Genomic DNA, 24,743 nt, shown 5'->3' with positions numbered 1-24,743 from the left:
CAAGCTAGCTTAGATAGGAAATGACAGGAAGGCTGCTGTCTGCAATCCGTGAAAAACCCTATGAAAATAAGAGCCAACAAACTGACAGTAAAAAAGGCCCTGAAGACGCTAGGCTTCAAAAAAGGCTATGTCAGTACTCAGGAATATTCTGAAGACAGAGCAACAGGCAAAAGGAGATTCAGCTCACCCCAGCAGGGAATGGCAGAATCCAGAAAAGCAAGGAAAACAAAACACTAATGCAAAAAGGCAAAGCAGAAATCTTAGCTTTAGATGAGCAGGAATCAGACTGGTTTCCTAGAAGTCCACAGAGAAATCACCCGCAGGCCAGAAGGGCGTCGGCAGCCTTATATCCAGTCATTAACTCCACTCAGCCAGTCATCATCAGCCGCCCCAGGTGTTTGACAATCAGGCTCACTGCCTTTCTTCACCAGAATAGGGAGTTCCTCGGGCCTCAGTAGTGAAGGGGAAAATGAACTCACAACAGGGGTGTACTCCTTTAGAAGATTGTTTCACGAATTTACCTTATGTGGGAGATGGTATAAAAAATTGTTAATAGGGTAGATAGGTTCTATATATTGTGTATATGCTGTGTACTAACCATGGTAGCCTCTCAAGCTCTGTAACCCAACTGATGCGTGGGAGAGGTGCCGCCCTTTTGTATGTGTAGATTTCCTGTTCCTGAAGGGCGGATCCCCTCTCTCGTGGTGCTGTCATGGGCTTCCGAAAAATACCATTACCGGTAAGTAACTTAATACTTTCCATTTAATTTCTCCTCTGATGTGATTGCACATCAGAGGAGAGAGAAATAGTGTCCACAGATTTCCTCCCCCCCCCCCAGTACCTCTGTTGTCCCTGCAACCCCCCCTGTGAAGTCCCCCGGGCCACCAGCATCATTATTTCATATTGGTTCATTTTGATCACTGTGATAGACTCTATGACAGTGATCAAAATTAAGAAAAAAGGTAAATCAAACCCCCCTTTGTCACCTCCTTAGTTAGCTAATAATAATAATGAAATTAAAAAAAATATTTATTTCCATTTTTACATTAGGGTTAGAGTTGGGATAAAGTGAGTTAGGCTTAAAGTGGGGCTAAAGTTGAGATTAGTGTGGGGCTAAAGGTGAGCCCTAAAAAAAAGGTTTGGAATTTTTTTTTGAAAAATGAGAAATCACTGGTCAAATTTTAACCTTTATAACGTCTTAACAAAAAAAAATTATGCTTCCAAAATTCTGCTGATGTAAAGTAGACATGTGGAAAATGTTATTTATTAACTATTTTGTGTGACACCAGTCTCTGATTTAAGTGTACAAAAATTAAAAGTTTGAACATTGCAAAATTTTCACAAATTTTTGCCAAATTTCCGTTTTGTGTTTTTTTTTTTTCCCATAATTAAGCGCAGGTTATATCAAAGACATTTTACCTCTAGCATGAAGTACAGTACAATATGTCACGAGAAAACATTGTCAGGATCAGTGGGATACATTGAAGCGTTTCAGAGCTATAACCTCATAAACTGACAGTGGTCAGAATTGTAAAAATTGGCTTGGTCATTAAGTACAAAATTGGCTTTGTCACTAAGGGGTTAAATATAATTGCACATAAACCAGACCTTTAGAGCAGCAAGTTCAAATAAAGCAATAAATACATTAACCCCTACTATATTATTTAAGAATGTAACCATTCTATAATCCCTTATATTATACATATACAATTGTGTGAAAAACCTGTTTTCCCCTTGCTGATTTCCTATTCTTTTACATGCTTGTCACACTTAAATGTTTCAGATCACCAAACAAATTTAAATATTAGACAAAGATAACACAAGTAAATACAAAATGCAGTTTTTAAATGATCTTTATTAAGCAAAAAAGAAATCCAAACCTTCAGAGCCCTGTGTGGAAAAGAGATTGCTCCATAAACCTAAGAACTGGTTGGGCCACCTTTAGCAGCAACAACTGCAATCAAGCGTTTAGGATAACTTCACCAATGAGTCTCTTATAACGCTATGGAGGAATTTTGAGCCACTCGTCTTTGCATAATTTTTGTAATTCAGCCACATTGGAGGGTTTACTTAGTATGAACTGCCTTTTTAAGATCATGCCACAGCATCTCACTTGGATTAAGTACAGGACTTTGACTAGGCCACTCCAAAGTCTTAATTTTGTTTTTGTTAAGAGGTGGATTTGCTGGTGTGTTTTTGATAATTGTCCTGCTGCATAACCAAAGTGTGCTTCAGCTGGAGGTCACGAACAGATGGCCGGACATTCTCCTTCAGGCTTTTTTTTTGTAGACAGGAGCATTCATGGTTCCATTTATCAAAGCAAGTCTTTCATGTCCTGAAGCAGCAAAACAGCCCCAGACCATCATACTACCACCACCTTATTTTACTGTTGGTATGATGTTCCTTTTCAGAAATGCTGTGTTACTTCTGTGTCAGATGTAATGGGACTTAAACCTTTCAAAAAGTTAAACTTTTGTCTCGTTGGTCCACAGAGTATTCTACCAAAAGTCTTAGAGATCATCAAGATGTTTTCTGGCAAAACTGAGATGAACCTTTATGTTCTCATTGCTCCGCAGTGGTTTTTGTCTTGGAACGCTGTCATTCAGGCCATTTTTTCACAGTCTTTCTTATGATGGAGTCAGCTTAAATGTGGCAAGTGAGGCCTGCAGTTCTTTGAATGTTGTTGTGGGGTCTTTTGTGACCTCTTGGATGAATTGTCGATGCACTATTGAGGTAATTTTGATCGGCCGGCCACTCCTGGGAAGGTTTACCACTGTTGCATGTTTTTGCCATTTGTAAATATTGGCTCTCACTGTGATTAGCTGGAGTCATAAAGCTTCAGAAATGGGTTTATAACCTTTTCCAGGCTGATGGCTCTAAATTGCTTTGTTTCTCATTTGTTCCAGAATTTCTTTGGATCACGGCATGATATCTAACTTTTGGTCTACTTCACTTTTTCAGGCAGGTCCTGTCTAAGTGATTTCTTGATTTGAGAATCGGTGTGGCAGTAATTAGGCCTGCGTGTGGCTAGCGAATGTGAACTCTGCTTCCCAAAGATGTGATAGACCACAGTTAATTTATGTTTTAAGGTTGGGGGGACCACTTTTTCACACAGGGTCCTGTAGGTTTGGATTTATTTTTCTTGTATTAATAAAGATCTTCATTTAAAAACTGCATTTTGTGTTTACTTGTGTTATATTTGTCTAATATTTAAATTCATGATCTGAAACATTTAAGTGTCACAATCATGCAAAAGAATAGGAAGTCAGGAAGGGGACAAACACTTTTTCACACAACTGTATATTATATTGTGCAAAACTCCATTAAGGCTGTGTGCACACGCTGCGGATTAGGTGCGGATTTATCCGCGCGGATTTTGTAAAATCCGCAGGTGAAACCGCAGGTCAAAAGAGCTGCGGTTTTACCTGCGGATTGCTCTGCAGTTTTGCCCTGCGGTTTTCCATCTCCTCAATGGAGGAGATGGCAAACTGCAGCGGAATCCGCAGAAAGAATTGACATGTCAATTCTTTCTGCGGATTGAAAACCGCAGATAATCCGCGCGGAAAATTCCGCACCATCTGCATTGCGGTTTTTGATTCCCATAGGGAATCATGGTACTGTACACCGCAGCAGAAACTGCTGCGGGTCCGCAGCGGCCAAAACCGCTGCGGAACCGCAGCAAAATCCGCAGCGTGTGCACACAGCCTTAGTGTCAGTGCATAGAAAATGCATGAGAACCATTACTACATATAAGAATACTTTCTCATGCATTTTTTATACACTAGCACTTATTAATGGATTTTTGCCCAAAGTAATATATATGTAGTAATGGTTTCAATACATTTTTATGTATTAGCACTTTTTAATGGCATTTTGCACAATATAATATCTTGCTCTCGGACCATTGTAAACAGAAAAAAAATTACGGGAGTACAATGGTATACATGCAAAATAGGAGCATGTTCAACACTGACCATCAAACAGATGACATCCAATACAGAAACAAAAATGAACAAATATCCTGCTTTAAGTAAATAAGTAAAAACAATAAGTGCATATATGATAAATAAATTTGGGTACTTAATAAACACTGTTTTTGATTTAAAAAAAAAAAAAAGCGTGTAAAAGCCATCCCACCAATGCCAAGGTGTACCCGAGTTTGGGGTGGTCCTAACCTCTAGTATTAAAACCTTACCATGTGTCATAGTAACGTCTTCTTTTTTTTTTTTTTTTTTTTTTTTTTTTTAATCAAAAACGGTGTTTACAAAGTACCCAATGTTATTTATATGAACTATTGCTTTTACTTATTTACCTATGGCAGGGTATATGTTAATTTTTGTTTCTATTTTGTTTATTTCGGTCCATTGTGTATAGCTGTTTTTCCTTCTTTACTAGTACTTCTCTGCCTTTGTGTTTTATATTAATCATGTCATAGTTAAATATCAATAAATTTTCAGCTTTCTGCTGTTCTGTGTTCATCAAAATGTGGTTATGTAATATATCTATTTTGGATACATCACCAGAGTAAATAGTGTTTTTGGTGTATAGGTGTATGCACCTAAATTATTTGAAAAATGGCATTCGGGTGCCACCTAAATATCCTTTATTACTAAAGTGATAAGCGTGTTACTACTGCTGATTATATGATGACCTTGTTGTCAATCTTTCTTTCTGGCAGCTCTTACAAACCCACTTCAGCTCCTCGCTGCCCAGGCCAGCACCTCACTACCTGTGTCTGTATCCTGTGCTGTTGGTCGAGAGACCCAAAAAGAGCCAGAGGCAAAAAGAGCACGTCTGGATGAGGGCTGTGTACCACAAGCTGAAGTGATCACATCTGTGTCAGCACAAGTAGAAGGGACAGGAGAATGAGGCAAGATAAAATGTTTGTAAAGATGAATGTTCAGGTAAATCAGATAATACTTTACCAGTTAGAATATGACAAGAATTTGCAATGTATCCCTGTTCCATAAAATAGGGGATAACTTGCTGATCAATGAGGCTGTGTGCACACGGTGTGCTTTGGTGCGATTCCGTGGAGGTTTTTCCACGCGTAAGTGAGCCAAAACCACTAGGGAATCCTTATTCCAGCTAATTTAATGAGAATCTTGAAGTGTTGTTTTCCTAACCAGTAATTTTCCTTTGAGTATTTACAGTGCGTTTTTGTTTTTCTGTAGCATGTCAATTTTTTGTACGAATTGTTAGCGGTTTTCACCCATGACTTCAATTGAGTCAGTCAAATCCGCAGCAAAGATGCAGGTATAATAATGTATGCGGATTTTCTAAGTTTATGCTTGAGTTTTTATGGACTTCCTATAGCATCCGCCACGCTGTCATCTGAATGACAGAGTGGGAAACACCCGCACGGCGGTTCTGATCGGCAGTAACGTTACTGCCGGTAAGATCTTTATCGTCGGTCAGAGTACTATTGGGTCACGCTGTCAGATGTTAGCGTGACCTCACATCTATGACTGTGACCTGCAGTAAAAAGCTTACCCCAGATTACCTGCGTTGGCTGATGAGTGACTACTACTCCCATCAGCTGACTCATGTTGTCACTGATAACAGTGATAGCAGACCCCTGCTAATGGGAGAAATAGTGTCTCGTCAGTTGGCCCCTGTGCTCAAGCTAAAAAGATAAAAATAAAATCTTTAAAATAATACATATTCAAATAAAAAACACATTATACTAACCTATCACCAGTTCCCTGAAGCCCTTGCCTGCTATAAAAAATGTAAGATAAAAAAAACATATACTCACCTTAACACCCAATCCCAGATGCTCATGTTTCCTGTAAACAATCAAATATCATAAACAACCATATACTTTGGTTCGCCGTAGTCCATGTAATCCAGAGTGTCCCACTATGATATCACTTGAAGAACATTCACATAGGGAGATGTGACTTCTCTAACCGGCCGCCGGCAAACAATGACAGGAGCGTCATCTGTCCCGCAGTTTTTAGGGCTGAGCTGCCACGAGAGATGTCACACAAGTTCATCAGCTAATGAGCGCAGGTGATCTCACGGCACCACCACCACTGCGTTCCATAACTGAGATCACTGGGGCTCATCAGCTAATGAACTCCGGTGAAGTTTCTCTCCGCATCTCAGCGCTATACACTGACACAGGTGTGATTACCTCCTGTGTCAGTGTGTAGCCAGCTGCCCTTGAGAGCAGTCACATCAGCAACTGCTCTCAAAAGTCATCAGGATCATCATGGGACATTATGGACTATTGTCTTGTCTGCAGACAGGTGAGGGATATTGTTTATTATTTTAATTACAGGAGACATTGGCTTCAATGGACTGGGGGATGACGTGAGTATGATTTAATTTAGATTCAATAAAGGAGTTTGTGTCATTATTTCAAATAAAGGACTTTAGTCTGGATGTATGTTTTTTATAATATCACTTTGGGGTTAGTAATGGGGGGCGTCTTATAGACACCTCTCCATTACTAACCTCTGAGCTTCATGTCACCTGACAATACAAAGATAACATCAATCTCCCTCAACTATCACCCTACTTGCCACCGCACAAGGGCAAGTGGGAAGAGCGAGGCAAAGCGTCTGGTTTGGCGCATCTTATTGATACCCCATTTCTGGGGAGGCGGAGAGCTGAAGTTTTTAGTCTGGGAGGGGTCAATAACCATGACCCCTTCCTAAGCTGTTAATATCAGCCCGCAGCTGTCTGCATAGCCTTTGCCGGTTAGATTTTATAGGGGGACCCCATGTCAATTTTTTTCTGGGGTCCCCCTGTAAACTAGCCAGTAAAGGTTAAGCAAAGAACTGTGACCTGATATTAACACTAGACACGCTAGTCTCCACAAGAGAAATTACATCCATAGAATGTATTGAACACAGTAAATCCGCATGGTTGAGCGAACACATGCGGATTTACCTGAGTTCAATAGAAAATACGCTGCGTCCTAAGCGCTGCTACATCCGGAACGTAGGAACATAACCTGAGGGGTCAGAGAGTTGGACTCAGACTCTGCTTTATTCATTGTTAATGTGACTGATGCAAATAGACAAGTGCTGTACTCTGCATTCGCTCTGCCTAGCATGTGCATCTCCACTCCATTGTAAAGATTCTCTAGGGGTTCCAGCAGTCGGACCCCCAGCAATCAGCAAGTTATCGTCTATCCTATGGACAAACATAATGTACACTTAAGACTTCTAAAAGTCTTATAATATAACAACTGAACATAGTGTTATTTGCCTTATGTGAAATTAATTGATGTATTGTCGTCTTGCAGGTCTTGGTGCACTGGAGGTGAATTCTCAGTAATCAAGTGCCTTTCCCCAGATGGATATTTAGACAATGCATCACCAGCCACAACATAAAGCGGATCTGTAGCCAAAGTGCTGCATGGTTTCTAATTAAGCTATATACAAAATGGTGCAGCTTTTGTAAGACTCCTTAACACAGTCCAAGATCATTTGGCATCTAGATTAGTGTGCAGGATCCAGAGTTCTTTATGACGCTGTTTGTGGGATCACGTGATTGTGAGTGAAGTGTGTAGGGTAAACTCAGTCCTGGTATATCAGTGCACAGCGGATGCAGCATGGCCCTGAGTGCAGTGAGCAAGATTGCAGGCAATTTTGTGCAGAATAGCCTGGTCTAATGTGGCCAGTGTGTGCAAAAAGTGGATTGTGAACGAGTAAAGGGAATGATCAGTCATTACTAGTAAGCTTATCTGACCATTTGAGCTGTAAAAAAACAAAACACTGCCAGCCCCTCCACTTCTAGCATCATATCTAATGGTTATTACTCATTCAATGAGTGTGCCTTTCCATCATTTCTTAAGCACTATTTTATGAAGCCCTTTTTATTGCTCCATTAGCCTTGGATACATTTTTTAATAGCTATACAAACCTACACTGAAGAGTTTTCCTCTCCCTCAGCTGACCACTTTTCATTTGTAATGTAAAGATTCACAGAAAGCTGCATTGTGTGTAAGACGGAGAGTAAAGATCTGACTATGACATCTGGATCTGAATACACTCGTATAGCTGATGCTTTCTTGGGTTCTGTAACTATAGCACTTATATGGACTTCTTATGTGCCAATGAATCGTTCATTCGTAATACAATTCTTTAATGACTTGCTTGTAAGAACCCATTTTTGTTCATGACAGTGAATGTAGACAACCCAGTTAACCTGTTTGTCCTGACGGAGCCTGGACAGTCTATGACCAGCTAAGAAATACATTGCAAAAAGTAATATCTGCGGTGAAAATTGCCAGCATAATTGGAAAAGCTGTAGATTTCAGACTTTCACCACAACTTATGGGTGAGCTCTTGTAATATCTCATCCACAAAACTGATGCTGTAGTATACTGCTTATTTTCTGTCCAAACAATGCAGAGACTATCCCACCTGTGTGGACTTCCCCTTAAGGAGGTTGTCCAGGTTTGGCCCAAAGTCTGCAGTCACTCTGTGACTTTAGACCTGTGAATCCTCACAGTGCAGGTTGTGAGAATTCCCTAGTGCCAGGAACGGGCAGTTATCCATCCGCAAGCATGCGATGATCATATAATCATGCATATCTCATACTTGCAGTCACATGAGCTCCCGGTCTCGCTGTCGTCACCGAAGAATCCTGACCTTGGCGATGTGACGATTCACAAGTCTGCAGTCACAATAGAGTGACTGCAGTCTTTAGTGTCAAACATGGAGGTGTGTCTGGTCTTGGGTATAAGTCTGCATTCACTGCATGTGACTGCAGACTTCTGAATCCTAAGAGCATGCACACCGCACTGTGAGGATTCTCCGGTTTCACTGCCGAGAGCGGGTGGTCATGTGCGAGTTGTATACACGTGGTCACGTGGCAACTAGACTTGCCCTGTTTCGCTCAGACAAGCAAATTGAGTGAGACCACACACCGCTTGTCGAAGTGGGGCCTGAAGTATGCAAATCGTGCACGCTTGTGATCATGTTAATGACTGGTTTCGGCAGCGACACCTGGGAATCCTGACAGCGTGTGGTGCGCAGTGCACACTAACGATCCAGAAGTCCAAGACTGGACAAACCCTTTAATGTGATCAAGTCCCTTGCAAATAACTTTGCGTAACAGCTAAACATCGTGCACTCTAAAGCAAATGACAGGTCAGTCTTTTTAATTGGAATCGCACATGGAAATCATAAATCTTTTAGATTAATTTTGCACAAGTCAGATCATTGTCAGTAAGGCTATCGCATCACACTCCAAGTTGCCATCTGCCCAGCAGCCTTCATGCATTCAGTTAGTAGACTTTGCCCCAGAGGTCTGAAGCCATCCTGTTGAAATTGTTCACCAAACTGTGGCCTGAGTACACATCCAGAAAAGTTCTCGTAGCGGCAGAACTAGGTCTGGTCGCTAGAAAACGTCATCATTTTGTGCTTTATGTGGACACACAATTTTGAGTCTAGATTACATTTTAATATAAGAAAGTAAAATATATTTAATTTAATTGTTGAGTAGAGTTCTTTAATGAGAAAGAAGCTTAACCATTGATCTTATTTCTTTTTTCAGTAGATTAAAATGAACGTACTTGCATTTCTGGGTGTTAAATCTATGATAGAACAGCCAGGAATGAAAGGACCTTCGTTTTAAAGGAATCCTGCCACTGACATGCATTTTTTTTTTTCATTTTTTAATGAAAAGTTAAACCTAAAATACACGTGACTTTTTCAGACATCTCTCATGATTCAGTCACTTGTAAGAATTGTTTTTCTGATCTGTTTTTTTTTTCTTCTAGGGGCTAATAAAGCAAGGCTGGTATTGTAATTAAATGCATTGCAGGAAGCCAGGGTGCACAAAATGACGGGCTTTTGACTATCTGGAGTCATTTTTTCGTTCTCCACAAATGTAGATATACTTTTATTTTACAATGGAACCCCATGCGTATACACTCTAGATTTTGGACACATTGATTGCAAAGTGTTATATATTTTTGAACCGAAGTTACTATTTTATTTTTTTTTTATATTTCTGTTTTAATTTCTTGGATGGTCCTGACATATACAGGACATCTCCGACAGCTGCTAGCAAAAGAAAAGATAAGGCGACATTCCCACGATGAGATTTTGGTGAGGTTTTTTTTTTTTTTTCCATTCTGTGTATTTTTGAAAAAAATGCAAGTAACTGATTTTACTAAATCGGTGCAGAAATGATGCAGAAAATCTGCATCTCACCAAAAGGTCATCGTGGGAATGTAGCCTAATATGGGCAAACAGGCTAGATTAGACTAATTGGCTAAAATGGAAAGTCGTAACTTAGGAGATTTAAGGCTGGCTTCACACCCAGCATTTTTCAGAAGAGCAACGCTTTTATTCCTAGTTTTAATTGTGTCTTTGCTCTTCCAAAAAAATGAAATTACTAGATGTGACATTAAGGGTACGCTCATGTCTGCATATATAAAATAGCTGAGATTGTCAGCCAGAAAAGTTGGCGAGTGTCATCTGTTTTTTTTTTTTTCTCCAAAAATAGCATCCGTATGACATGCGTATGCAGTACGTTTTTAACATCATCTTTTACATACAGTAATTCTCTATCATTTCTAATAAAGCAATTTTATACAGTGGGAAAAATAAGTATTTGATACACTGCCCATTTTTCAAGAATGAAAGAATGGAGAGATCAGTGATATTTATCGTAGGTACACCTCAACTGTGAGAGACAGAATTTAAAAATAAAAAAACAGAAAATCACAGTGAATGTTTTTTACATAATTAATTTGCATTTTATTGCATAAAGTAAGTATTTGATACACTACAGAAATAGAACTTAATATTTGATACAAAAACTTTTGTTTGCAATTACAGAGGTCAGACATTTCCTGTAGTTCTTGACCAAGTTTGCACACACTGCAGCAGGGATTTTGACCCACTCCTCCATACAGATGTTCTCCAGATCTTTCAGGTTTCGAGGCTGTGACTGAGCAACATTGAGTGCAATCATCCTTTCCCTTTTGCTGAAAAGCACCCCCAAAATATGTTGTTTCCCCCACCATGCTTCACATGGGGCGGTGTTCTTAGGGGTTGTACTCATCCTTTTTCTTCATCCAAACACGGTGAGTAGAGTTGAAGTTTTATTTTGCTCTCATCTGACCACATGACCTTCTCCCATTCCCACTCTTGATCATCCAGATGGTCATTGGCCTGGACATGTGTTGGTGTGAGCAAGGGACCCTTGCGTGCCCAAGGGTTTTAAACCATGACGGCATAGTGTGTTACTAAATAAAATGTTTAAGACTGTGGTCCGAGCTCTCTTCAGGTCATTGACCAGGTCCTCCCATGTAGCTTAGGCTGATTCCTGACCTTTCTCAGAATAATCCTTACCCCACAGGGTGAGATCTTGCATGGCACCCCAGATCGAGGAAGATTGACAGTCAACTTGTGTTTCTTCCACTTTCTAATAATTGTGCCAACAGTTTTTGCCTTCTCACCAAGTTGCTTGCCTATTGTCATGTAGCCCATCCCAGCCTTATGCAGATCAACAATTTTATCCATGGTGTCTTTGGATAGCTTTTTGGTCTTGGCTGTAGTGGAAAGGATGGAGTGTGAGTGTGTGGACAGGTTTCTTTTATACAGGTAACGAGTTCAAACATGTGCAATTAGTACAGGTAATGAGCGGGAGTAGGAAGGGTTCTTAAAGATAAACTGGTCCATGAGAGTCAGAATGTTTTCTGGTTGATAGGTGATCAAATACTACTTTCATGCAATAAAATGCAATTTAATTATTTAAAAAGCATACAATGTGATTTTCTGGTGTGATCTATAATGATGATCTCCCACAATGAACCCCAGGTCTGCTGCATTCGAATGGTGTGTTGAGCGGTGACATAATGCGACCGCACATGAATCCAGCCGGAACACACTAACAGTAGCGTGAGAACGCGCCTGCAGTGCCAAGCGGTGACATCAGTAAGGTGACTGGAGTTAGTTCAGCGGCTGTGAATTGCTGTAACCTTACTGACGTCAGCACTCGTCACTGTTCTGTTCAAATAAAGGACTTTGCTCTGTGTTGTTTTTTTGTTTTTTGTTTTTTTTTACTTAAATTTATGGGGTTAGTAACGAGGGTCTCCTATAGATGTCTGTCCATTACTAACCCTTGGGTTAGTTGATGTCAGCGGACATAAAAGAGCTGACATCAACCCCAAAACCGGGACTCTACTTGCCAATCCACCAGGGCAAGGTGCCAGAAGTGGCTCATCTAAAGAATGCACCGTTTCTTGTGTGCTTGAGGGCTGATGTTATTAGTCTGGGAGGGGGCCAATATCCGTGTCTCCTTCCCAGTCTATTAATATCCGCCCGCAGCTGTCTGCTTTGCCTTTGCTAGTTGTTAAAATAGGGGGCAGCGCACTTCATTTTTTTTTTTTTTTTAATGGTCCCCTCTTGTTAATAACCAGTAAAGGCTAAGAGGAGAGCTGTGGGAAGATTACCAATAGTCTGGGAAGCGCCCATGTTTATTGCTTCCTTCCCACACTATAAACCTCATCCCCCAGCTGTCGGCTTTCCCTTAGCTAATTAGTAAAAATAAGGGTGTCCCCATGACATTTTTTTTCTTTACTAGCTAAATACATGTACAGTAAGCTACACACGCACTGCACTTGCATATCTCAATGACCTCTTTCTATTTCTGTTCTATCTATTCTATTTTGTCTGGTCAAGCTGTGAATGTACTGTACCCAGTTGATGAAATATCGGGTTTCCTATGAGATGGGTGCGTAAAAATCGCAAGGCACATGCATGGTCCATGTATTGTTTTGGTTTTTTTTTGCATCAATTGACTTGCATTGGTGAGTTGGTGAGTCTCGGTTGTTTTATGTAAGAGTCAGTGATAAGCGGTCATAGAGGAGCGCTTAGGAAGCAACCCAAGGGGCAGACAAAGATGTCAGGTCTCCACCACAGCTCCAGCCGAAAACCGCCAATGGAGGATAGGAGCAATGAGAAAAAGGAAACGGTCTTAGGAGCGCAGGAAAGAGACTCAGACAAGAGATGGCTTTAAACCACAACGCGTTTCGACGGAGGATCCGTCTTCCACCTGATGAAGACGGATCCTCCGTCGAAACGCGTTGTTGTTTAAACCCATCTCTTGTCTGAGTCTCTTTCCTGCGCTCCTAAGACAGTTTCCTTTTTCTCATCGGTTGTTTAATGTGGCCCATACGCAGCATGCTGTAAATGTATCCTCACCCCAGTTCCAGGTGAGGAAAAACTCGCAGATGAACACTGCCTAACTTAATAATATTGTTGCTTTTGCAATGCGTTTTTTTTTTCATATGGCATTTGCCAATTTTATATGCAGATGTGAGCGAGAACCCTAAGGCTTATTTCGAGATATAAAATACACTAATGTATTTTTGTTTGTGGTGTTTTTTTAATTCGAAATGCAACATACTCTGGGTATGGCCTTTTTTATTGTGCTTTTCCATAGACTTTTTTTTTGTTTTTTTTTATTAAAAGGTCTTAAAATATGCTAGGAAAAACCCGTACACAAGTTGTTACAAAATAAATAAAACCCCACCAGAAGCACTTCTTTAAAAAAAAAAAAAAAAAAAAATACTACTACAAATGTGTAAAATTCTAGCAGTGTTTTTTTTTTTCTTTTTTTGTTTTTAAAGTGAAATGAACAGCTGGAACATGTTGCCCAATCCACGGGCAGTATGTATCAGGCACTGGCTGTATGAACTCAACCAGTTAGGTTTGTCTCTGAAATTATGTTGCGTTTCTGACAAACATATACCTTAACAGCCACTGGGGTTCGCGCAAGGCTGTAGACTAATGAGACAGACAGGTCCCGGTGGCTTCTCCCGACCTGCTTCCCTGGATTGACAGATCTCTGTCTATACTCGTAGTTACCAGTCAATCCAGCGCAGCAGGCAGGAAGAAGCCACTTAGGACCTGCCTGTCCAGTTAGTCTAAAGTGTGGATCTGTCCCTGGCTGCTTTTAAAATGTGTATTTCTCTGAAATGAGGCAGGGTGTCATTCGCACATACCTGGTTGAGCTCATACAGCCAGTGCCTGATGCATGCTGGCCGTAGATTGAGCATTATGTATTAGCTGTCACATAGTCTTTAAATGCTGCACAGAAAGGTCTGTGTGTTTGTTTAGCAAGACTATGGCTGTGGTCACATAGTTTTTGTTGCTGTTCTTTAAAGAGAATCTGTCACCCCATTTCTGGCTTATAAGCTGCGGCCACAGCCTTCAGGGGCTTATCTACAGCATTCTGTAATGCTGTAGATAAGCCCCCAATGTAACCTGAAAGAGAAGAAAAAAGTTAGATTATACTCACCCTGGGGTTCGGTCTGGTCCGATGGGTGTCGCCGTCCCGTTCAGCGCCTCCCATCTTCATACGATGATGTCCTCTTCCTTACTTCTCCTTTGGCTCCTGCGCAGGCGTACTTTATCTGCCCTGTTGAGGGCAGAGTAAAGTGCTGCAGTGCGTAGGCGTGAGACCTCTGACCTTTCCCGGCGCCTGTGCACTGCAGTACTTTATTCTTCCCTCAACAGGGCAGATAAAGTACGCCTGCTCAGGAGCCGAGGGAGAAGCAAGGAAGAGGACATCATCATATGAAGATGGGAGGCGCCGGACCGCGACACCCACCGCACCCGCCCCCCGGTGAGTACAATCTAACGTGTTTTTCTTTAAGGTTTCATTGGGGGCTTATCTACAGCATTACAGATTGCTGTAGATAAGACCCTGATGGCGGTGGCCACAGCTTATAGGGCTAAAATGGGGTGACAGATTTCCTTTAAATCAAAACCAGGTATGGGCTCAAAAGGAAAATTGGATATATGAAGGTTTTTCTATCCAGTTACATCCACTGCTGCTTCTGGGTCAAATAACTGGCATGTGTGATTTCAGCCCACATCAGGCACATGCATAATGGGATACCTTTCTGCTAAATAATTCTCTAGTTCTGAGAGAAAACAAAATAATGGCAAATAGGAAAAAAAACTAGCACACATTTACCAAGAAAAATAATTTGCCTGACCAACCTAAAGAAGCACACTGAGCAAAGATGAATATGAGTGTTTAAAGGGAATCTGTCACCCCTTTTTGAGATATCATATAATGATATTCAATTGTGTGTCACATAAGGATTCCCTTAGTACTTTTGCTTCCCCCTGACCCCGCACCTTTCATGCATAAATACCTTTTTTTATATCGGTTCAGATGTATGTAAACTGCCACGGTCTGGTCCGATGGGCGGGGCTTATTCAACTGCTCCCCCCTCCCTGTCTTGCTCTACACAAGAAGATTTGCGTAGAGCAAGACGGAGGAGGGGAGCAGGTGAATAAGCCCCGCCCAGCGGACCGGACCGTGGCAGTTTAAATACATCCTAACCAATATAAAAAAGGTATTTATGCATAAAAGGTGCGGGGTCAGGGGGAAGCAAAAGTACTAAGAGAATCCTTATGTGACACACAATTGAATATCATTATATGATATCTCAAAAAAGGGGTGACAGATTCCCTTTAAAGGTGGTCATACATAAATACATTTTGTCTGAACTAGCTCATTTTGACAGTGCCTCCCATCACCCAATCTGCATGATGTTGTCCCTACTCTTTCCCAATGGCAGATGTTGGTAACAAGAAGCTCCGGTCATTTTGGATTTCAGCATGCTGATTTCTTTTTTTTTGTTTTTAGCAAGAAAAGCTGCCATTAGATGAGATGTGTCTGGCGGTGGCTTACTTCCATGTTGAGCACACCTGCACACTTTTCATGATGTACATGGAAGGGGTTGTGCAGAGTAGTGACCAGCCAAACCTGTATGGCTTAAGTTATGGACACTCACAATTTTTGCCCAGCATGTTTATTTAAGGCCAGGGCTATAAGGCTACACCAGGTTTCAGATAAGTCGGGCAACCAAAAACTACATAAAGTTTAAAGTGCAAAGTCTCAGACAAGTGTCATTATGACTTGCTTTAAATTTTTATCGACCGTGGCAGGTCAAAGCCTGATCTCTTTGTAAATCAATAGCTACAATGTTGAAGTAAGACACCATGAAATTTGTGTCATGCGACTAGGGTCGCCATGTAGCCCTAGGGTAGAATCAATAATTTGATGCCTAACAAATTGCTGAAACACAGTTTTCTGTAGAAACTTCTGGAATCCTGATTGGGAAGCAACCAAAATGGTGGACATCTCTGCCGCAACAACCATGTACTAAATGTGAAGAACGTAACCTTGGACATAGGAATAAACAGTATTTTTTATTGAAACAAATCTGCTGAAATACTTATGAGTCCTATGTTATATGTTTGTTTTGTTTTTATTATGTTTTTAAACCACTTAAACTTGTGCATTTGGCTTCTGAATTTAAATCCCCATAAAAAATGAACTTTATTGTTTACTCAATTAGCTAGATATATTACAAAAGAAAAATGCTAAAAGCACCCATTTGTCAGGTAGGTTTTGAAACCAATAACCACAAGTGAGAATAATTGCCCACCATTCATTTTTTCCTTTATTTATACGTAAATATCTAAAATAGTCCCCTATAAATAAAGGACTACACACTTAACACAATAGAAAATGCAAAAAGACAAAACTTAACAAAACCATACCTAGACCACAAACCTGACACACATAAGATGCTGAGTAACCAATGGCAAAATTGCTTGTAAGAACAACAATATTCTTTAATGCTCCTAGTTTGAGTCAAGAACAATGCCTTAATTTGAGCATAGTAAAACACTAATTCTTTTGTAGGGATATTAGTTCCAATATAGATGTAAATGTTCAGACTGACCCTCACAAGAAGGTATTATTGAGGCAACCAGCTATCCCGTATACTGGGCCATATAAAATACTAGCTGGCCAAGAATTCCACTACCTAGATATTGTTGAATAACTCTAAGAGCTTTCCCTACAGTGTTTTAATAAATTGCTCGATAATAAAGTGCAAATATGCAGTTGTCCTAATGGACTAAAGTGTCATGCATCTACTCAGCATCAGCATATACATAATGAAGGCATGCTAAATAACCCATATTTTCTGCTATACTGAGACACAGAAAATGCTGCAGTTCTGCTAAAGTGTCATGCAACTATTCAGCATCAACATATACAGTTCGGTCCATATATATTTGGACAGAGACAACATTATTCTAATTTTGGTTCTAGACATTACCACAATGAATTTTAAACAAAACAATTCAGATGCACTTTAAGTTCAGACTTTCATTTGAGGGTATCCACATTAAAATTGGATGAAGGGTTTAGGAGTTTCAGCTCCTTAACAAGTGCCACCCTGTTTTTTAAGGGACCGAAAGTAATTGGACAATTGACTCCAAGGCTATTTCATGGACAGGTGTGGGCAATCCCTTCGTTATGTCATTCTCAAGCAGATAAAAGGCCTGGAGTTGATTTCAGGTGTGGTGCTTGCATTTGGAAGGTTTTGCTGTGAAGGAAACATTCGGTCAAAGGAGCTCTCCATGCAGGTGAAACAAGTCATCCTTAAGCTGCAAAAACAGAATCCATCCGAGAAATTGCTACAACATTAGGAGTGGCACAATCTACAGTTTGGTACATCCTGAGAAAGAAAGCATTGGTGAACTCATCAATGCAAAAAGACCTGGTCGCCCACGGAAGACAACAGTGGTGGATGATCGCAGAATAATCTCCATGGTGAAGAGAAACCCCTTCACAACAGCCAACCAAGTGAACAGCACTCTCCAGGAGGTAGGCGTATCAATAGCCACATCTACCATAAAGAGAAGACTGCATGAAAGTAAATACAGAGGGTTCACTGCACGGTGCAAGCCACTCAGAAGCATCAAGAATAAAAAGGTTAGACTGGACTTTGCTAAAAACATCTAAAAAAGCCAGCACAGTTCTGGAAGAACATTCTTTGGACAGATGAAACCAAGATCAACCTCTACCAGAATGATGGAAAGAGAAAAATATGGTGAAGGCGTGGTACAGCTCATGATCCAAAGCATACCACATCATCTGTAAAACACAGCAGAGGCAGTGTGATGGCTTGGGCATGCATGGCTGCCAGTGGCACTGGGTCACTAGTGTTTATTGATGTGACACAGGACAGAAGCAGCCGAATGAGTTCTGAGGTATTCAGAGCCATCCTGTGCTCAGACCCAGCCAAATGCAGCCAAACTGATTGGTCGTCGTTTCATACTACAGATGGACAATGGCCCAAAACATAAAGCCAAAGCAACCCAGGAGTTTATTAAAATAAAGAAGTGGAATATTCTTGAATGGCCGAGTCAGTCACCTGATCTCAACCCAATTGAGCATGCATTTCACTTTTAAAGACTAAACTTCAGACAGGCCCACAAACAAACAGCAACTGAAAACCACCGCAGTGAAGGCCTGGCAGAGCATCAAAAAGGAGTTACACAGCGTCTGTTAACCCCTTCATGACCCAGCCTATTTTGACCTTAATGACCTGGCCATTTTTGGCAATATTGACCAGTGTCCCTTTATGAGGTAATAACTCAGGAACGCTTCAACGGATCCTAGCGATTCTGAGATTGTTTTTTCGTGACATATTTGGCTTCATGTTAGTGGTAAACTTAGGTCAATAATGTTTTCATTTATTTGTGAAAAAAACGGAAATTTGGCGAAAATTTTGAAAATTTTGCAATTTTCACATTTTTTATTTTTATTCCGTTAAACCAGAGAGTTATGTGACACAAAATAGTTAATAAATAACATTTCCCACATGTCTACTTTACATCAGCACAATTTTGGAAACAAAATTTTTTTTTGTTGGGAAGTTAAAAGGGTTAAAAGTTGACCAGCGATTTCTCATTTTTACAACAAAATTTACAAAACCATTTTTTTTAGGGACCACCTCACATTTGAAGTCACTTTGAGGGGTCTATATGGCAGAAAATACCCCAAAGTGACACCATTCTAAAAACTGCACCCCTCAAGCTACTCAAAACTATATTCAAGAAGATTATTAACCCTTCAGGTGCTTCACAGCAACTAAAGCAATGTGGAAGGAAAAAATGAACATTTTAATTTTTCCAATAAAAAATTTCTCTTAGCATCAATTTTTTCATTTTCACATGGGCAACAGGATAAAATGGATCCTAAAATTTGTTGGGCAATTTCTCCTGAGTACACCGATGCCTCATATGTGGTCATAAACCACTGTTTGGGCGCACGGCAGGGCTCAGAAGGGAAGGAGCGTCATTTGACTTTTTGAATGGAAAATATGCTGGAATATTTAGCGGTTGCCATGTCGCGTTTGGAGAGTCCCTGTGCGCCTAAACATTGGAGCTCCCCCACAAGTGACCCCATTTTGGAAACTAGACTCTCCAAGGAACTTATTTAGATGCATAGTGAGCACTTTGAACCGCCAAGTGCTTCACAAATTGATCCATAAAAAAAAAGGACTTTTCACAAAAATTTTCTTTTAGCCTCAGTTTTTTCATTTTCACATGGGCAATGGGATAAAATGGATCCTAAAATTTGTTGGGCAATTTCTCCTGAGTGCACAGTTACCTCATATGTGGTCATAAACCACTGTTTGGGCACACGGCAGGGTCCCGAAGGGAAGGAGCACCATTTGACTTTTTGAATGGAAAATTAGCTCCAATCGTTAGTGGACACCATGTCGTGTTTGGAGAGCCCCTGTGTGCCTAAACATTAGAGCTCCCCCACAAGTGACCCCATTTTGGAAACTAGACCACCCAAGGAACTTTTCTAGATGTGTGGTGAGGACTTTGAACCCACAAGTGCTTCACAGAAGTTTATGATGCAGAAAAGTGAAAATAAAAAAATAATTTTTTTTCCTCAAAAATGATTTTTTAGCCCGCTATTTTTTATTTTCACAAGGCTAACAGGAGAAATTGGACCACAAAAGTTGTGTAATTTGTCCTGAGTACACCGATACCCCATATGTGGGGGGAACCACTGTTTGGGCGCATGGGAGAGCTCAGAAGGGAAGGGGCGCAATTTTGGAATGCAGACTGATGGGATGTTCTGCGGGCATCATGTTGCGTTTGCAGAGCCCCTGATGTGCCTAAACAGTAGAAACCCCCCACAAGTGACCCCATTTTGGAAACTAGACCCCCCAAGGAGCTTATCTAGATGTGTAGTGAGCACTTTGAACCCCCAAGTGCTTCACAGAAGTTTATAAACGCAGAGCCATGAAAATAAAAAATCATTTTTTTTCCTCAAAAATGATTTTTAAGCCCGCTATTTTTTATTTTCACAAGGGTAACAGGATAAATTGGACCCCTAAAGTTGCTGTTCAGTTTGTCCTGAGTACGGTGGCACCCCATATGTGGGAGGGAACCACTGTTTGGGAGCACGGCAGGGCTCAGAAGGGAAGGAGCGCCATTTGACTTTTTGAATGGAAAATTAGCTACAATCGTTAGCGGACACCATGTCGTGTTTGGAGAGGCCCTGTCTGCCTACACTTTGGAGCTCCCGCACATATCACCCCATTTTGGAAACTAGACCCCCTAAGGAAGTTATCTAGATGCATAGTGAGCACTTTGAACCCCCAGGTGCTTTACAGAAGTGTATAACGCAGAGCTGTGAAAATAAGAATATTTTTTTTTCCTCAAAAAATGATTTTTTTTAGCCCTCTAATTTTTATTTTCACAATAGTAACAGGAGAAATTGGACCCCAAAAGTTGTTGTCCAGTTTGTCCTGAGTACGCTGGTACCCAATATGTGGGGAGGGACCACTGTTTGGGCACACGTCGGGGCTCAGAAGGGAAGTAGTGATGTTTTGAAATACCGACTTGATGGAATGGTCTGCGGGCGTCATTTTACGTTTGCAGAGACCCTGATGTGGCTAAACAGTGGAAACCCCCCACAAGTGATCCCATTTTGGAAACTAGACCCCCAAGGAACTTATCTAGATGTGTGGTGAGCACTTTGAACCCCCAAGTGCTTCACAGAAGTTTATAACGCAGAACCGTGAAAATAAAAAATCTTTTTTTTTTCCTCCAAAAAATGATTTTGTAGCCCGCAATTTTTTATTTTCACAAGGTTAACAGGATAAATTGGACCCCAAAAGTTGTTGTCCAGTTTGTCCTGAGTACGCTGGTACCCCATATGTGGGGGGGACCACTGCTTGGGCACACATCGGGGCTCGGAAGGGAAGTAGTGACGTTTTGAAATACTGACTTGATGGAATGGTTTGCGGGCGTCATGTTACGTTTGCAGAGCCCCTGATGTGCCTAAACAGTGGAAACCCCCCACAAGTGACCCCATTTTGGAAACTAGACCCCCCAAGGAACTTATCTAGATGTTTGATGAGCACTTTGAACCCCCAAGTACTTCACTGACGTTTATAACTCAGAGCCGTGAAAACAAAAAAAAAATCATTTTTTTTCACAAAAATCATTTTTTTAGCCCCCAATTTTTTATTTTCCCAAGGGTAACAGGAGAAATTAGACTCCCAAAGTTGTTGTGCAATTTTTCCTGAGTACGGTGATACCCCATATGTGGGGGTAAACCACTGTTTGGGCACACGTCGGGGCTCGGAATGGAGAGAGTGCTGTTTGACATTTTGAACGCAAAATTGGCTGGAATAAATCGTGGCGCCTTGTCGCGCTCGGAGACCCCGTGATGTGCCTAAACAGTGGAAACCCCTCAATTCTAACTCCAACCCTAACCCCAACACACCCCTAACCCAACCCTAATAATAACCCTAACCACAGCCCTAACGCCAACACACCCCTAATCAAAACTCTAACCCTAACTACAAGCCTAACCCTAATCCCAACCCACCCCTAACCCTAATTCCAGCCCTAACCCTAATTCCAGCCCTAACCCTAATTCCAGCCCTAACCCTAATTCTAGCCCTAACCCTATTTCCAACCCTAACCCTAATTCCAACCCTAACCCTAATTCCAACCCTAACCCTAGTTCGAACCCTAAATGGAAAAAAAAATATTTTTTTTATTTTATTATTTGCGCCCGGCTATGGGGGTCATAAAAGGGGGTGTATTTACTTTTTTTTTCATTTTGATCACTGTGAGAGTGTATCACAGTGATCAAAATGAAAAATGAACGGGCAACCGGCAAATTCATGGGCGCCGCCATCTTGGACAATGGCAGGCGCACTGCGCATGCGCCCGCCATTTTGCAAGATGGCGGCGCCCATGATCCGGACGCCGGGAGCCACGGCGGGACACCGGGAGCACGATCGGAGGTCCTGGGGGGATCGGAAGGTGGGAGGGAGCGATAGACAGGGAGGGGGAGCAGATGATGATGGCGGCGAACGATCGCCGCCGTCCATCGGTGGCAGGGGCCGATCGGCCCCGCCAGTCGGTGTGTGGGGGGTCGGTGTCCAGCCATGTCCGATGCTATTGCAGCATCGGCCTTGGCTGGATTGTAGTAATTCACCAAATTTCATTGGTGAAATATTACAAATCGCTCTGATTGGCTGTTTCACTTTTAACAGCCAATCAGAGCGATCGTAGGCACGTGGGGGCTAAGCCATGCCCCCAGGGATTAACTGTAGAGTGTCCTTTGTGTGCGGGTCGGGTGACCTTTCAGTGACCCCGGTCACCCGACCCGCAGGGGGGCTATTTATAGCATGACGCCTACGTAGGCGTCATAGGTCGTTTGGGCACGACTTTTCATGACGCCTACATAGGCGTCATGGGTCGTGAAGGGGTTAATGTCCACGAGTTCAAGACTTCAGGCAGCCATTGCCAACAAAGGGTTTTCAACCAAGTACTAGAAATGAACATTTTATTTACAATTATTTAATCTGTCCAATTACTTTTTGGTCTCTTTAAAAACAGGGTGGCACATGTTAAGGAGCTGAAACTCCTAAACCCTTCATCCAATTTTAATGTGGATATCCTCAAATGAAAGCTGGAAGTCTGAACTTCAACTGCATCTGAATTGTTTTGTTTAAAATTCATTGTGGTAATGTCTAGAACCAAAATTAGAAAAATGTTGTCTCTGTCCAAATATATATGGACCTATCTGTACATCATGAATGCATGCTAGATAGCCAATATTCTCTGCTATAATAAGACACAGAAAATGCATTTCTGCTAAAGTGTCTTACCTGACAAATAGGTGCTTTTACCATTTTTCTTTTGTAATATAGCTAATGGAGTAAACAATAAAGTTCATTTTTTATGGGGGTTTTCTCTACGGTGTTATAAATATGTATTCCCAGTATAATAGAAGTATTTAAGGTGTTTTTGCTTCTGAATTTAAACAATGGTTGTTGGGTTGATGTGATCATTAAGATAACCCTTTATTTGACTTGTCAAGGTAAAACAAAAATGGAAAAAACAACTAGGCAGCCTCTTGAAAGATGAAGGTTTATGTTTTGGTACATGATGTAATGGGGATTATTTTTGTTTCTTTTAAATTGCAGGATACTTAAATTTTTACTATTATGGCTTCAATAATGACAACCCTTACTTTAAGTGGATTAGGTGCAAATGTGTTCCTTTTTCCTGTTTGATGATTTAACAGCCAACCTTTTGTAAAATATGCAAGCAAGTGAAGGGGACATCAAACTAACCTATCCACCAGTACCATTGTTGAGTTTTAACAAAATCAGCTCATGATATAGTTTTGTCTTCAGGTATTAAAGTGAACCTGTTGGCTGGATTTTGCTAAGTAAACTACAGTCACTGATTAAAATACCTGGAGAGAAAAAATCTGTCTTGTAGTTCTTGTGTTTTCAGTATTAGAGGTTTTCAGTTAATGAGATGCCCGTGCTCAATGACAGGACTGTAGGTAGAGTCTTATCTTCCTGCTCTAAGCCATGTAAACCAAGGAAAGACCTGCCAAAGGGCTCCCTGAAGCTTAAAAAGTCTGTCTCTATGTTGATGAACATGTTTGTGCTTCAGGGTGGCCTGTGGGCTGGTCTTTCCTTGGTTTCTCTGGCTTAGAGCAGAAAAATAAGACTCTTAACTACAGTCTTACCCCAGAGCACGGGCATATCATTGGCTGAAAACTTTTACCACTGATTATACAAAGACCTACAAGACGGATTTCTTCATCCCAGATATCATTTTAATCCGTGTAACAGCAGCAACCTGACAATACCTGTAGTTTGCTTAGCCATGGCCTGCTTGACAGGTTCACTTTAAAGCAACATAAAGATTCTCAATAGAAAGCATAATCCTGCTGCATTTTACATTTGTAAAGGTCTTAGAGAAGGATGCAGCACTCTGGAAGTTAGAATGATATGGGGTGTGAAAACAGAACCATCACAAGTTTTGTGGCAAATAGTCAGTAGGTTTGCAAATAGCATGTTGAGAAAAAAAAAGTCTTAGTTACTCACCGGTTAACGGTATTTTTCGGAGTCCATGACAGCACCACCTGAGAGAGGGGATCCGCCCTTCAGGAACAGGAAACCTACAGATACAAAAGGGCGGCACCTCTCCCACGCATCAGTTGGATTACAGAGCACAAGAGGACCTCCAAGGTTAATGCATGATTTATGTACAGTACTAATATTATCTATTTATCACCTGTGGACATATACAAGGGGAAGAAGTGCGCACCCAAATTAAACTAAAGGGAGGGAATATATGGGTGCTGTCATGGACTCCGAAAAATACCGTTAACCGGTGAGTAACTAAGACTTTATTCGGTCGTCCATGACAGCACCACCTGAGAGAATTACAGAGAGTAATAACTACTTTAGGGAGGGACTACAGCCTGCAGCATCCTTACACCAAAGGAGAGGTCTGTGGAAACACCCATGTAGCCTATAATGACTAGAAGGTGCTTGGAGAGGACCAAGTAGCCGCCTTACATATCTGGTCAATGGAGACTTCCGA

The 24,743-nt window shown here is 41.2% G+C and overlaps 1 protein-coding gene across 1 annotated transcript in view; it reads left to right on the top strand.

Annotated features, from left to right (window-relative positions):
* Positions 1 to 8,106, top strand: part of FOXK1 (forkhead box K1) — a 136,637-nt gene extending 128,531 nt beyond the window's left edge. Inside the window, exons 9-10 of the mRNA XM_073546657.1 lie at positions 4,679 to 4,904; positions 7,259 to 8,106. Of these exons, the coding sequence (XP_073402758.1) occupies positions 4,679 to 4,869 (191 nt within the window). The 3' untranslated portion in view covers positions 4,870 to 4,904; positions 7,259 to 8,106. The remainder of the gene's footprint in view (positions 1 to 4,678; positions 4,905 to 7,258) is intronic.
* The last annotated feature ends 16,637 nt before the right edge of the window (positions 8,107 to 24,743 follow it).

Source organism: Dendrobates tinctorius, unplaced genomic scaffold (assembly GCF_039654945.1).
Source record: "Dendrobates tinctorius isolate UK_male_01 unplaced genomic scaffold, ASM3965494v1 ptg000150l, whole genome shotgun sequence".
Lineage (NCBI taxonomy): Eukaryota > Metazoa > Chordata > Amphibia > Anura > Dendrobatidae > Dendrobates > Dendrobates tinctorius.
This window is presented reverse-complemented; position numbering and strand designations above follow the sequence as displayed.